The sequence below is a fragment of the Diuraphis noxia genome, unplaced genomic scaffold (genome assembly GCF_037042655.1).
Source record: "Diuraphis noxia isolate RWA-SAM2 unplaced genomic scaffold, SU_Dnox_SAM2 contig0002, whole genome shotgun sequence".
Taxonomy (NCBI): Eukaryota; Metazoa; Arthropoda; class Insecta; order Hemiptera; family Aphididae; genus Diuraphis; species Diuraphis noxia.
Genome location: NW_028301712.1, coordinates 86082930 through 86098628, shown reverse-complemented (window position 1 = coordinate 86098628; position 15699 = coordinate 86082930). Strand labels below are relative to the sequence as shown.

General features: G+C 30.0%; 2 protein-coding genes across 3 annotated transcripts in view; one reads left to right on the top strand and one right to left on the bottom strand.

Moving 5' to 3' along the window:
- The window catches only part of LOC149059043 (uncharacterized), a 55611-nt gene extending 45122 nt beyond the window's left edge, over window positions 1–10489 (bottom strand). The window contains exon 1 of the mRNA XM_089218253.1: window positions 10358–10489. Coding sequence (XP_089074379.1) covers window positions 10358–10397 — 40 coding nt within the window. The 5' untranslated portion in view covers window positions 10398–10489. The remainder of the gene's footprint in view (window positions 1–10357) is intronic.
- Window positions 1–15699, top strand: part of LOC107163348 (serine/threonine-protein kinase NIM1-like) — a 60406-nt gene that overhangs the window by 26504 nt on the left and 18203 nt on the right. The window lies entirely within an intron of this gene.

The following is a 15699-nucleotide window of genomic DNA, read 5'->3' as shown; positions in this document are numbered from 1 at the left end:
ATGATGAATCCACGCCAAGCGTGCTCACCCTCTTTACCCTTTGATATTGAATTCGTAGAAATTCTGGTTCTTGGAGTCGTCTGTATAAAGACCATATTTCAATTATTAAGATTTTTTATAAATTTACATTTTGTATTGATCTTTTGTGTAAGTACCTACTTAGAGTACATTAGATATTTATAATAATATTATATTATGCAAAACATAACCGTATTGGTTAACAATTTAACTATTCGAACTACTTGCACGTTATTAAAACGTAAACTGCACGCATACGTGTAAATGTGTAATACAGTGGACGTCGCTCATTAGACACATGGATATATGTATAATAATTTTCTGTCAATATGACTCAAAATCGATCGGAACTAAATAGATTTTTTAAAAAAAGGTCTGTAATAAGACTTACATTTTGTTCAAGTTCTTTCCAATTTTATCAACAATTAATCGATAGATATAAATTATTGTATTTCAAAAAGTTGTTCGTGTTGTTTAATAGTGTTTTCTGTTTTCAATTCACACTTTTATACAAGGTAAATTCGTATAACAGTCGCTATCGGATTATTTCACATCGCTGAGGCACAAAATTTAATAAGTAGTACGAACGTCGAGCGGCATACATTTCCAAAAATTAATGATCGAAGCTGACAAAAAAAGAAATTTATTTTTATAGATAATATTACTTATGCATACTAAAATAAAGTTAATTAAAATTGATACCTATGTAAATGTTTACGATTCATTAATGATTTTTTTTTCGCTTTTGCCAGAAATTTTGCATACACAATGTATACAAACACAACAGGCTTATTCGGTTTTCAGACTCACTTTGTGCTGGTCGTCGCAAAGAGTCTATATCGTGAACGACGTCCACTGTATAATTATACAGTAAAGTTGACCTTTATAAATGTATAATTATTGGAACTGATAAGTATTATTAAAGTGGCGTGCGTTTGTGCGGTCGAAAAAACATCTGTAGCCTGTAGGTACAATTATATATGACATATATACATATAAATATACTGTATTTAGTATACATATTATATACGTTAGAAAAATATCAATCAACAAAGAGTCAAAAAGATCAATTTTATTATTATTATTATTATTATTATTATTATTATTATTAATGTAACGCTATCATTATTGGAATAAAAGTGTAGGTAGGTATTCATAAATGATAATAATATTATTATCTACGACGTACCTATTTATTATGAAGTGGGCAAAAGTTGCTTAATATAATTATGTCGGTTATAGTTTTTATATAATATACAACGTCTCAACGTTTTTTTTTTTTTTGATTTTATCAATTCCTACTTTTTTTTTACTTTTTTATTTTAATAAAAAAAACTTGTTTATTTTTGATTTAGTTGTGTATGTTTGCTGATAATATACAATAACAAACATTTTTAAATTAGAAAATTAAAAAAAAAACTTCAATAAAAAGTTTAAATAATGATACATCAGCAAATGTGCGGTAGGTTCGGTTTTGTTAAAGTTAAGTCCAATTGCCCATAACTCATAAAAAAAAAAAAATGAAAATGTAAAACACCCAAGTATATTTTTTCATAACTTAAAGAATACTATCATATATGACGCGGGTCGGTTTCTTCTTCCACATAGAACAATAAGTAGTTACATACAACAAACATAATAAATTGCAACAGGAACGAATAGTATATATTTGTAAAATGCAAATTACGATAAATCGCACAATATAATGTTATTTTTTACCATTCTAGGGGACAATATTATAGCATAATATTATTTAATTGTGCGACAGTATGGCTGCAGTGATGTGCACGCCTATACAATGGCCGCATATAATACGCTCAATTGACCAATTATGGACTAAACACTTAAATGTCTATTAACACAAAACAAAGTTCGTGTCCGGTAGTCGCGGTACCGTTATTGTTTGTGTACAACGACGTAAGCATATATACTGAATAATTTTTATTAATTCGTTGAAGTTTAATGAAACTAAATCATACCATTAAATCGATACAATTTTGATATGGTTTACCTCAAAACTTCCATAGTGCATAGTAATGTAAATAAAGTTTTGAAATATTAATAATAACAGCAATATAGTTAAAGTTCTACTTGTGGGTGACTACTTCTCTCAAAAGCTTCATATGTGACTCCCCCCCTCTCTCTCAAACACATTTGATATTGTTCTAATAATAGATTGTGAATACCTTATAAAATATAAAATAACATAACATAGTCTGCATTGTATGATGTTTGAATTTATAGATAGATACCTTATGACCCTGTATAAGACTGTTTAAGTCTAAAGTAGTATACTCTATACGCGATTGACATTATCCGATGACCGATACAAACAAAATGATTTTAATTTAAAAACAAGCAGTACCTACACGTGCAGAGAATAGAGAAGTAACATTTTTATTACAATATTTTCGTACATCTATTTTTGTTTTACCAGCTATTTTATCGGAATAAAATGTTTATAATTTTCTGGTAGATTAATGTGATGACTTATCATAGATAACGCACCGCCACATTATAGCACTTTAATAATTACAGGTCTTGATCGATAAAAATGTATTCAGCGTTTTTTTCTCGGTTATGAACAGGCATTTTTTATTAAATAAAATCTATTTGTTAAACTTATTTGTTTTTCATACTATCGTTGTATTACATTGTTATTGTACGATTTTATTTTAAAAATCGCAATATAATACGTAATATTTATACGCACGCAAATATACGAGTATTAGCGAAAAACCTTGCAAATGCGCGCACGAGTATTTTGAGCATTATGTACACTTCGTGTGATTTGATTAGTTCAATATAATTAAGTATTGTATACATTACTGTCGTGTAAGGCGTAATTATTATTATAAGTGGATATAGTTAATTAATATCATGTTAATTATATTGTGTCCCGCGAAGATGCGCTTTGAGTGGAAAACAATTCACAATATACACATTGTACTCGGAGTTGTTTTTCTGGTATATTTCGATCGTGTCGAACATAAAATATAAATCGAGTTTAGCATCCTTCACGATGACGATAGTGTATGGCGGCGGCGGTGGTGACTTTGCCAAGTTTATTCTTTATCGTACGTGCCAGCCAACTCCTTTACACATCATAGTCGTATTAGTAGGTATAGCGTATATTGTGTGACTATATTGCGATTATTAATTAGCCTGCAATAGTAGGTGTCGTGTATATACATTTTTTTATGCAAAAACCAGTAGTCTAACTACATGAATTTATCGCATTATTATTAAATGCAGTTAAATTGTATTAAATTATTATTATTAATATTGTAATTATTGATGCAAATTCGAGATGGTCACCGGTGGCCGCCACTGCCAATTTATATTTCATTGGTCCAATTTGTTACAAAATCACCGTGTCCCTGTTGTCGTCTATATAATACATGTCACTACTCTGCGCAACTGTGGTGCACCCACGTCCTACACACACACACACACACACACCCGTTGTAATTGTTATACATTACTATATTAAACGACACACGCACAGTCGGGCGTATTTAAGTATCTGACAATACTACATAATATGATACGTATATTGTACGCCTGAATCCCTGATAGGAAAAATGAACGATTTATAACGTAAATGTTATTGAAGTTCTTTACGCACCTATATATTCTATATAATGAATAATAATAATAATAATAATCGACGATATAGTCGTTTGTATATGTCAAAAGAGAGGAGCATCAATTAGAATAGATTGATTGGCAATGAACGTAAATAACGACTCGAAAGAGATATTTTGAAGAAAAAATTAAATATGTTCATCAAACAATGACACACTCTACCACATTGAATTTCGACAATGCTTATAATTAAAGATCAGATTTATATGCATTTTAAATTCTAAAATATGCAAGAAAAAACGCAAAACATGCAAAATAAAATTTCAGTTTGGTTCAAAATGTTTATTTATTTTTGTCATTTAGACGAATAAACTTCAAGCTATAAAAAAAAACGTGGCTATATTTCAATAAATTTAAATTTCTGTAAGAATAACTTATTAGGAGGCAAGTGATAAATAATTAAGTTTTTTGATTAATAAACAAATTTTTTGCCATACATAAATCAAAAATAATTAATTAACGTTAAAAAAAATTATCTCGAGTATTTTAAAAGTAGACTGGGGCGTTTTTTATAAGAACTAACTAGATGTAACTTTTCAGTATAGCAAGTTACGACTTACTAACAGCAATCATTATCGAAATTGAAGATCGAAGCATTTCTTCTACTCTAAAACACAAACACAAAAAAATAAAAATAAAAAATGCATATTATTGTTTAACCAATAACTCAACAATATCCACTCGAATCTTTAAAACGGAATTATTTGAAGTAGGTAATGATGGGTATAATATTTTGAATATGGTGGAGATATTTTTTACGGGAAATTTTACTGAATGTGGAATACTGAAAATGTATTGTTTAAAGCATGGCATATTTTGAGGACGAAACAAATTTTTCAAAGGAAGTTCTTCAGTGGCGTGCAGCATTGGGTGCAAGCGCAGATCCAGGGCAAATCTTTACCGTGAAAATGTTTTTAATTAAATGCCCCCCTAAGATTTTGGATCCATTATTGATCCAATGTCTAAACTCTAGAGAGTATAATTTCAATCTATTAAATACGGAATGCATTAACTTTGAATATGGCACCCAACTACTTAATCTGACCAAATATACATCGAATTAAAAATCGTTACCTAGTGTTATAAATTAAATTTGAGTCTAACCGAATCAAGTTATCGCTCGTGGTTTTTACTTAACAATCTAAGGAATTATAAAATTTTGATTTTATGGATTTCATATTTTAATTTTTAATATATTAGCACACTGTATAATATTAGAGTACTCTGGTATACATATTTATTTACTGGTACCCAACACGGATAATTTTAGGGTCCCAAATCCAAGGCCAATGAACCAATATGCGAATATGCCTAAATTTTTCTGATCTTAAAATAAATAATGCTCACTTTATTATTATTATTTATCTAATACGTGTAAGGTGTATGTCACGACGAATTGTGTTCGATGAATTAGGCATTGGATCGACGTAATAACATTTAATATCCCCGGGCAGTGTTTACGCCAATATATATAATACATATTATATAGACTTGGCATAAACATCGTCTATTTAATATCGTTGATCGTCGGCTCTTGTTAGATTATCTCGAGGTACTGTGCGAAATAACGTTAACTCATTATAATTGTATAGGAAAAAAAAAATAACAAAATTTGTTTTAAAACGTTATTATGACATATTGAATTATATATACATATATATGTTGTACTAACATATAATTGCAGTGATACAATGCGTAAGACTAATGTTGACAATTAAATCTGCTTCTTTTTCTGATTTCAGGGAGGGAATGTTCGGATTTACTAAATATCTACATGCTAGAACTTGACTAAAAATAAATTGTTTAATTGAATTCTGGATAGGTCAATTCACTTGATTCTAAGACAAAATATCAAGGAAAAATATCCAGTAGCTAATAAAATATATATAAGTTCAAATATACATTGTGAAATGTACAACGGATCAAAATCTTGGGCTAAAAGATCGAAAATAGCTCCAATAAAATGTGTATATAAAATAGTAGATTTATAAAAAAAAAAAAATAATAACTAATTATTATTGTCAAATATTTGTAATACATTAAAAATGTATTACAAAAAATCCCAATACATATAATTATTATTTTTTACGTATTTATTTTTAACTCTTAAATTCAATTGGCAACCATCGACGATTTATAAGTTTTGATTTTTAATAATTGGAATGAAAAAAATCTCCAGAAAATTAAAAAAGTCTGAGGCGAATAGGAAATTGTAAGAATGTAACTCGGTAATAATAATGAGTAGGTGATGTGTAATTAAGTCAGCTCTATTATAAGATGTTAATGAAATAAATTCGATATCATAATCCTGCAAGCATGGTATACGCATAATGATTTGAATTCACAAAAACATTTTCCATTTTGAGCACTGCCTATAAGTACAATTGGATTTAATTTCATTGTAATAAAATAAATTCAACAATATCACTTTAGTGACTATGTCTTATGTGAGCTTATACGATAACCGTCCAGGTTATAATAATAATAATAATTATTATAATTATAATTTTAAACCACATACTTAATTGATGCATCCACTGTTATCAACCGGTTATATTATACTTACCCGTGGCATCGAGTTGGGTAAACATTGTATATGTATAAATTATCATGATAATATACGTTTATATAGGTAGTATCATATCTTATATTTTATTGTTATTTTTAACACCAACAACATAAGGAACACGACAGGAAAAAAAAATGTTTTGACACAAAAATATATAGCTCTTGTACACCAATATTATTATTATTATAAGAGAGAGGACGTTGTGTACCCGCATGTGTTGTTTCAGTTTAATTTAACGTATAATCATGGTAATATACGTATATCAAAATGTACGCTCAACACTTCTAATCATTTTTTGTTAGCTTAAATAATATGAATTGACCTATTGTCAAACTTGAAAATGCTCATAATTCAATTAAAAAATTAAAATATCGTAAAAGACCAAAGAGAGAACACAGATATGGTTAATGTTTTTACATTTGAGCAGTAGTTTAATTCACTCTAATATTTAACCAAAATAATAAAAATTGGAATTGCTAGACGTACATTTTGGTATATCGTGTGTTAGAAGTAAGACGGAAACAACATTTGCAGAAAATAGATACAACGTCCTCTTTAAATTATACCTCTTTGAGATGGTAAGTATAAACGAAATATTGACGCTATTCTATACGATAAACTAGCGGAAGTAAAACGAAAATGTAAAAAAATTATAGACGTTTCGTGTTGAATATATAGGTATTTAACATTTTGTACAACATTGACAAGATATAATTTAATAACTAACATGTGGGCTTGGTGTGGCTCGGCGTCTGCTTCAGATCACAAGCGTGTTCTGTTTGCCAGCACCGGCCGATGATAATAGTTCCAGGATGGGTGACCGGTGACCACCCGGGTTCTTCGTGGAAAATCCTTGCTATACATACACGTATTTGAACCAACTGTATCAATTGTACCAATCGTTCAAACCATAACCGTAGTAATGGTAATCTTTAAAATAGCTAATGGCCATATAGTTGCCAAGATCTAGATCAATAATAAAATTAAAAAAATTAAAAACATATATTATTCACGCACGCACATATAGTGTGCCTATGTAGGCTATCTCTAATTTTGAGTTCATTTTATCTAAGATAAATGGTGTAGCAAAACGAAATTGTCTACTACACATCTCGTAATGCAATATATATATTGATCTTGATGACAATATAATCATTGAATTACACTATCATGACGACATGACATACCGCGTAATATTAAAAACCAAACATTTTTTGCTTATCTAATTTTTCCTGCTAAGGTCCACTAAGAGATATTTTTTAAAAATTGTGTGAAGTCCCACAAAGACGTGCAAAAATCTTTTCTCTCTAATCATTATTTCCCTCATATTAAATACAAATTTTGTGGAATTATATTTCGTGCGCGAGTTGTGTGGTTTTACAGAGAGGTATAATTACTTTACGCCATCTATACACATTATAATGACATATTATTATATTACGCTCGGTGAGTGGGCACACACTCGCAAAAGACACAGATAAATCTCGACAGGGAGTACGGGTAATGGGTATATGCGGTAAAACTTAATTAAGTTCGCTCGTCGTTGTAGGTAGAAGCAAACACGAATAATGGGATTATAAATAATATAATAATATATTATAGGTAAACCTATGGTGGGAAACGTCGGCACTAATGTCACGTACCTATAGTAGTGGGGTGGGAACAGTTCGCAATGCGTGTAAGGATCATTTTGCGCGAGTTTCTCATTTTCCATTTTCCATTACCCACAGATTTATATACAATACGCTACACGCACGCATTCACTACTAATGCAACAGCATACCTATATACACTAGGGGTGGCCAAATTTATTTTATTTTTTTTGATTATGATCTAATGAGAACATCTTTGACCATTGAATAACATAAAACTTATTTTTTTATTATTTTCGAGCCTTATCACTAATATTAATAATACAATATACATAATATACTACAAAAAAGGGTGGTTTGTTAAATTTTTTAAAATAGATATATTTTGAAACATAAATAGTTTTTAAAAAAATGAGTGCCTTACGCTTAAAGAGAAACATCAAGTTTATGTATATATATAATTATTACCAAGTAGGTACTTACCAATAGCTGCTGTATGGAAATCAAAAACCACGAACAATTTTAAACACTTACATGGTTATTAAACACGGAATAGTTTATACAATTTCAATATTTTAATAACACTGTAATGGTTAAAAATTAAAAATATTATATGACCAATAAATTAAACATCATAATTAATGTATAGCTCAATTACGTTAAAAATATTAAAATTAAAATGTTTTTTAATGGAGATTAATATTTATAAAAACAAGTTAGCAACAAGCGTATAATAATAATATATTGCCATTACGGAGACAAGTGGCAAGTGTAATAACTCAGGAGTACGTCTGATGTGATTATCAATTAGTATTAACTATTAATTAAACAACATTTAAAAAATTAATTTTCATTATTGATTGGGTTATAAATTAAATATTATGTGTAAAAATCACTTGTAATAACGACGGACCCGGGATAACTGTAAACGGTACCACCAAAAATATAAAATGCTAATTATTCAACTTATATTTTATAGTTATATGTTCTTTTCTGAATACATCAATTGCGATTTAAAATCGGTCACATAATACGAATAATATGAAGTGTGATCAATCTACGAATAACAAAAACGTTATTTATATTTTATCACAAAAAAATTATTTTTAATTCATATAAAGATAGATCTACTTAATAAATACACGTTTTTATATTATTAATTTTTTAAAAGTGTTTAGTTGTATGCGATATCTTGCAGTTTACCCATTAGTGCATCACACATAATTAATTTACTAGATTTTAATTTTAATCGCCCATTACGAGCGCCTGGCGGATATTAATTTTCTTTTTGTCAATATCACTTCAACTATATAGATACTGCGTAAATCCACTCCCATATCATGTTCTGTACAGACAAATAATATACATTCGTATATATACATTATACATAGTTGAGTATAGTTTAAAGACGAGTGGAGAACATAATAAATTTTATTGATCAATTTGTTTAATCAAAATATGTGGTATACATAATAAAATAACATGTACATACGACCTATAATATATTATGTTAGGTATGCATTAAGTAATTTAAGTGCAGTAAAAAATATGATATAGTCACGATATTTGATAATATATTTAACATGCAAATCTGCCATTATTGATTTCATTACATACAATACGTAATAGATCATTTTTTGTTTTACAACCAAGACAAGCAACTTGATATTTTTCCTTCCATAAGAAAAATCTACGAATCATTAATATGTTTTGTTAATAAGTAACCATTACAACGAAAATCTTACGAAAAATCGGTCAGGAATAAAAAAAATCTTGTATTCAACCCAAAAGCATACGTTATATTTATCTTAAAATAAATGTTAAAGTAATTTTTTGATAATAATATGTTACTACGTTGCTACAACTACTATACTTTTATAATATTATGATATTGGGAAGTAGCTGCAGAGCATAATATTTACTGGTTGGAACGTCGGTAAAATATTCTACTAAAGGAACATAGATATTGGCGAAATCAACTTTTCAGTCTCAACGCTTTTTTTTTCATTGGGCGACTCTAGTGCCAAGTATTTTATACATTAAAATATGCTCTGCAGTAGAGTGAACAAGATTTTTTTCGGAGGAGGTTGTGCTAGTTTACGTGAAATTACGTGCTACCAATAATACTATAGAGAAGAGGCGAGCATTTCGTAGAAATACATTTTCACGAAGGGAGAAGTCATTAAGTATATACTTTTCCTCCATAACTTAATATCGGAATGAACGGTATGTAAATCATTTTCAGTGCTACGTAGTTCTTGTCTAATTATTTTATTCGGTCTCGTAAATAAGTCGTTTTCACATTTTCTTTTTATCCGGGAATTTACTATTTGTCTACTAACGATATTTTCTGGAATAATGTTATGATTGTGTTCGTTAAGCACGCCAAGCACTTTCGTCACATTATTGTCAAAATAAATACTTGATTGACAATTTTTGTTAGTGCACCGATAGCGAATACTGCCCAAGTTTTTAAGTACTTTATATTCCCTATATTTATGACCATCATCTAATAATATACATGGCTTACCCTTTTCAGTCTCAAACTTTTTTAGAGTAGATGGATCCATTTTTAACACTTTTTAGCTTCACTAGCTCTATGGCACACTTTACAAAACAAAAATATCAACACGTTTCACAACAACCAACAGTCAACTGCAGCTCAATTAATGTAAAATCCGGCTACGGACCTACAGTATACAACTGTATCGCTTGACGTATATACCTACATAGTATGTTATCTGATATATTATATACAGATAAGATAAATTAACAGTAAAATATTATCTCGAGTATTGGAGTGCTTAATACTCGTATTGGCACACACAATATAATGATAATTACTAAAATACCCGGTTATTGCTTATTATTTAGCTTATGCTTATGCTATTGTTTATAAGATATTGATATTGAATTGTATGTCTTTACTCTTTATGTTATACCTGCATAGGCATTGGGAAAATACGTTTATGAAACAAAATACCTATGACAAATTAATGTTCATAATGTCATGTATTATATTAATAGAGTCGAACTTGTTTAACTCGAACTTTTAACTATAACTTTGAGTTTATCACTTCGACTGTATTATTAAAAAGTATATTGGGCAAAGACCTATATTTATAAGGGCAAGACATATATATCACGGAGCGCAATCGTGTTGTGTTTTTTGTAGGTAAAAAGATAAAACGGGCGCAATCGTGCTGATTTGCTGGGCGCAATCGTGTTGCGTTTTTTGCATGTAAAAAGGTAGAACGGGTGCAATCGTGTTTCACCGTTCCATACCATCCCTGTGCGCCGTTGTCGTTAGGTATAATATATTTATAAATTTATAATATCATATCGTTGCTATTCTGATATCATTCTGGTATATCATTCTGTAATTATTGATATATTATACTTATTACTAAATATTGCCCAAAAACGAAATAATGTATATTCATTTCCATGTATATTTTATATATAAGAAACAAAACAAGGGTTTTTTGAAAAAATATTTGTGTTGGACATTTGGAAAATATAACAGCCTTAATTATAGGATATACTTAAACATACGCACACACACACATATATACGCAATATACATATTATATTATTTATTATTATTATGTCAAAGTATATTATTATATCATGATGTATTTCGAGTGTAGACGAAGAAAAATATTTTTGAAAACTAATAAAAACCAACTTTTCGTTTATAATAGGTCGGTCATTCATCTCGGTTTTATTTGTTTGTTAGTTTTATTATTATTATTATTATTTTTTTTTTTTTTGTAAGAGAACCCGCTGTAACATAGGTCATTGGGTGTAGGTTGGTACAGTAGGGGTTATTTTTGTGTATTTGCTTGTAGTTTTTTAAGTGGGTAGGGTTGTAACACGTGTTTTGTGTATGTGTGGCAAGGATATGTTGCTAAAAATCTCGGGTGGTCACCCATCCAGGTGGTAGGAACTGCGGCCGGTACGGCGGTACGTACACTCAGTACGTTTTCCGCAGATTGAGCGTACGACCGCGCCTCACCAAGCCACTTTATTATTATTATTATCATTATTATTTTATTTATGTGTTACTTGTGATTTGACACTTTGGATATCTACCAAATGCTTTGTTACACAATTGTAGAAAAATGTACACTAAAGTAGTAAAGTGAATAAAACAAACCCAGTTGTGTAGTATTATTGATACTTAACTTTGCGTGACGTGACTATAAGTGTTTGAAAAGGTCAGTTCTTGATGAAAAGTTTCTTTAAGTTATTCAAATGAGTGTTTATATTATTATTATTATTTTTTTTTTAGACAGAATAATTAATTTGCTTTAGTTTGTAAATAAAGTCAAATACAAGACAATTCTGCTGTCTTAAAAGTTTTACAAATTTTAAATTATTGTTTTTTTTTCTATTTGTTCATTGAAACGACCGCGACCTAAGGTCAATGCGTATCACAAGTGGGTAGTTGGGAGATCATATTGTGATCTATTTATGTATGTACATATATCACTATATATACATGAAGTAACTCTGCTTCTCCAAGAGGATACATGTGCGGTCTTTCACTCCCAGTGGAGTGGAACCTAGTTGGTAACCGAATGACGCAATCAGACAACAGCACGAGAAATTGGTAATCGCGTAAAACCACCCAATTTTTTTTTTGCACTTTTCTATGAATCGAACCGATGACCGTATGAGTCGCAATCAACTGCGTGACCACTGCGCCACTCTGGCCCCAGAAATGATTGCCAAAGACTTTTTTCTGAACTTCTAAACCCATTATTACGGTGCATATAAAATACTAACTTAAACATAATCATTTTGACATAATTAGTATTGACAAAAATGGTAATATAAAATCTAAACTGCCGATTAATAATTTGCATCGTGCATGCATTTAAATATAATATTTTAAATAATTATCTAAATTATCCTGGAATTCAAAAAATCTAAATTTGATATAACAAAACAAGAAATGAAGTAAACAAAAATATAAAACAATCAGCCGCGTGTACAATACGTATTTGTTGTTGAATATACGTTTAATGAATTCTAGACTTTGTAGCAAAACAATTCTGTAATTGTTATCGATGGTATCATATAGCGCGTTAAGGTTTCGCATTTTGGCCTTTGCACGAATACCCATTAAAAAAATATTACCGAAACATGTAATCACTGAGCAGTGTCACAACAATTTCCGAAAAAGATGAAAAACCAAGTGAATTGCGTTACGAGTGATTGTAATTGAATCGTTTTTCATACTGTCTGGTATATTATGCAAATGTCGCGATCGATAAAAATCGACGCTCGGAAAAACACATTGTTCACCACGTCACTATACCGCCCACCGGTCACGGTCATACTTGTATAGATCACTCGTATTCTACTTGTCTATAAATTATTGTTATATTATAAAATACATAATATTATATAATATGGGTGGCCAGTTATAAGAGAATAATCGCGATTTAATGAAAAATAACACGAAGAGCAGGAAAAGGAATAATATCATAAATTCCATGATATTATGTAATTTGTTTTTTTATGACCCTCTTAAGTTTGATGCTATACCTACATCTTTCTAACAAAGTTGGAACCTCTCTTTCTGTGATCAGTTCATTTATTAATAAGATGTCTACGAATAATGCCAACTATTACTATATCAGTAAAATAAATAAATATGTTAAGAGGACGCTACACCCGCATGTTGTCTCCGTCTTACAAGTGCGTAATATTATAACAAATTTACACTCGGCAGTTCACGTTTTACTCCGTTAGCTTAAAAATTTTAGTGAGTAAACCTATTATGAAACTTGATGGTAAGAATATTATCTCAGATAAATTAAAATCCATTCCTTAATTATCTGTGTTTTGTTGGAAGTATTTTTACGATCATTCAGTTTACTAAATGAGTTATTCACGTATAATAAATTATGAAATAAAAATGCTCATAACTCACTTAAAAACAGAAATATCGTAAAAATACTCCCAACAAAATACAGATAATGTTCTTACCATCAAGGTTCATAATAGGTCTATTCACTCAAATTTTTAAGCTAACGGAGTAAAACGTGAACTGCTGAGTGTAAATTTGGTATATCACTTGTAAGACGGAGACGACACGTGTCATGACAGCACATGTATATGCGGGTGTGGCGTCCTCTTAAGACGAGAACCACTGTTTGGTTCGGTCATTATTATAGTGTAATATAAATGCATATTATAAATCGTATATATAGCGTTGTAATTATGACGACGACTACACGTCTAAATTCGAGACGACGAAGAGCACCAATTTAAAAAATCTAGGTCTATATATTGAAAAATCTGTAAGCTCGTAACCTATACAGTACAGTCCTTGGTTGTGGAAAGGGGGGATGCAGTCCCTCAACTTAATTTTAAATAGTAATTTTTCAACCCCCTCTCTTATTTTTAGTTTAAAATGTTACTACATTCCTGACATTCCTCTTTGTTTTTGAAAAATAAATTATTATTTGTTTTCATATTATTTTTAAATCTTATAAAAACAAATTATAATAGTCCGCTCTGCGCGTCGTCTGAATTCTAGGTTTCTAAATGTACTTTATTGGACGATAAATTATAATTCCATGTACAATTTGGAAAGAATTTTATAATAAATATTTAATAATATGTTACAAATAATGTTTAATTCCTTCCTGTTGTTGACCAAATCAACAATCGTAATTATATGTACCAGTAACTAAATAGGCATATACAATATACCAACTCAGGTCCGGATAGGCTAATCAAGCATTCAAGAAAATCTCGAAGGGTCACTAACATTTTGGACTAGTATGATAAATTTTCCGCAATGCCAACGTAACGATTTTAATGATAGCTATATAAAAGTATACAGTCAACATACGTGATAAGGTCATTAGCATTTTTTATTAATATTAAAATTCGTCCAATATGGGCTAGTGTAACAAATTACGGACTGATTGAAAAATATTTCCCGAAGGGCTGAGACTGCTCAATCCAGTCCTGTACCAGCTGATATATTTATAACTAAATACGGTATCTAAACTTATGTTTAATATATATTAATACAGTTAAGACCTGAAATCTGTCAAAGCTAGTTCAACACTAGTTTTAATAACCCACAATCGTCAAAACTGATTTTAACTGATTAAAACTAGTTAAAATGCAAGTTTAAATGTCATAATGAAAAAACTAGTTTTAATTGAAATGAGAAGATATCAAAAACAAAACGTAAAACGTACACAACCATAAATGACCGATAACGTAGGCAAACATGGCCATCAAATTGATTAAGAAATAAGTTGTGTGCACATCAAGTTATTTACGAAGTAGTCTTTGAGTACGTCCTATTGTTCAGTTCGTATGGTGTATATGGTCAAAAGCGGTTCCGAAGACTGTTGGGGGGGAGGGGGGGAGGACTATCATAATAAGCATAATACTTTCAATAGAAATATATGATTTTTTTGTGTAATTTTGTACTTAAAAATTTACATTTTTTTTAGAAATATGGGCTTGGTGGAGGGGGTGAGCACGGCCCCTGTTTATGGAGACCCGCGTAATCACTTGTCGAGTATAGTCGCTAAGACGGCGGCACAACGAAGATGGTTCAGCAAGTTTTTTTTTTTATCAACCAAGTCCTGATCGGCTGGTGTTCCTATCAGCCGGATAATAATTATAAATATCATAACAATGCCACGAACTGCGGTGCACTTTGTGTGGAGTAAAAATAGCAAAACGAACCGACGCTAATAATCCACCCGTACGGTGTGTCGCCGGTATATTATATTATTATTAATAATGCTATATGACAATCGTAGAAATTTCGAATTTGAAAATATAAAATCACATTTCGTAACTTCATGTTGGTACTCGTTCCAAAATTAA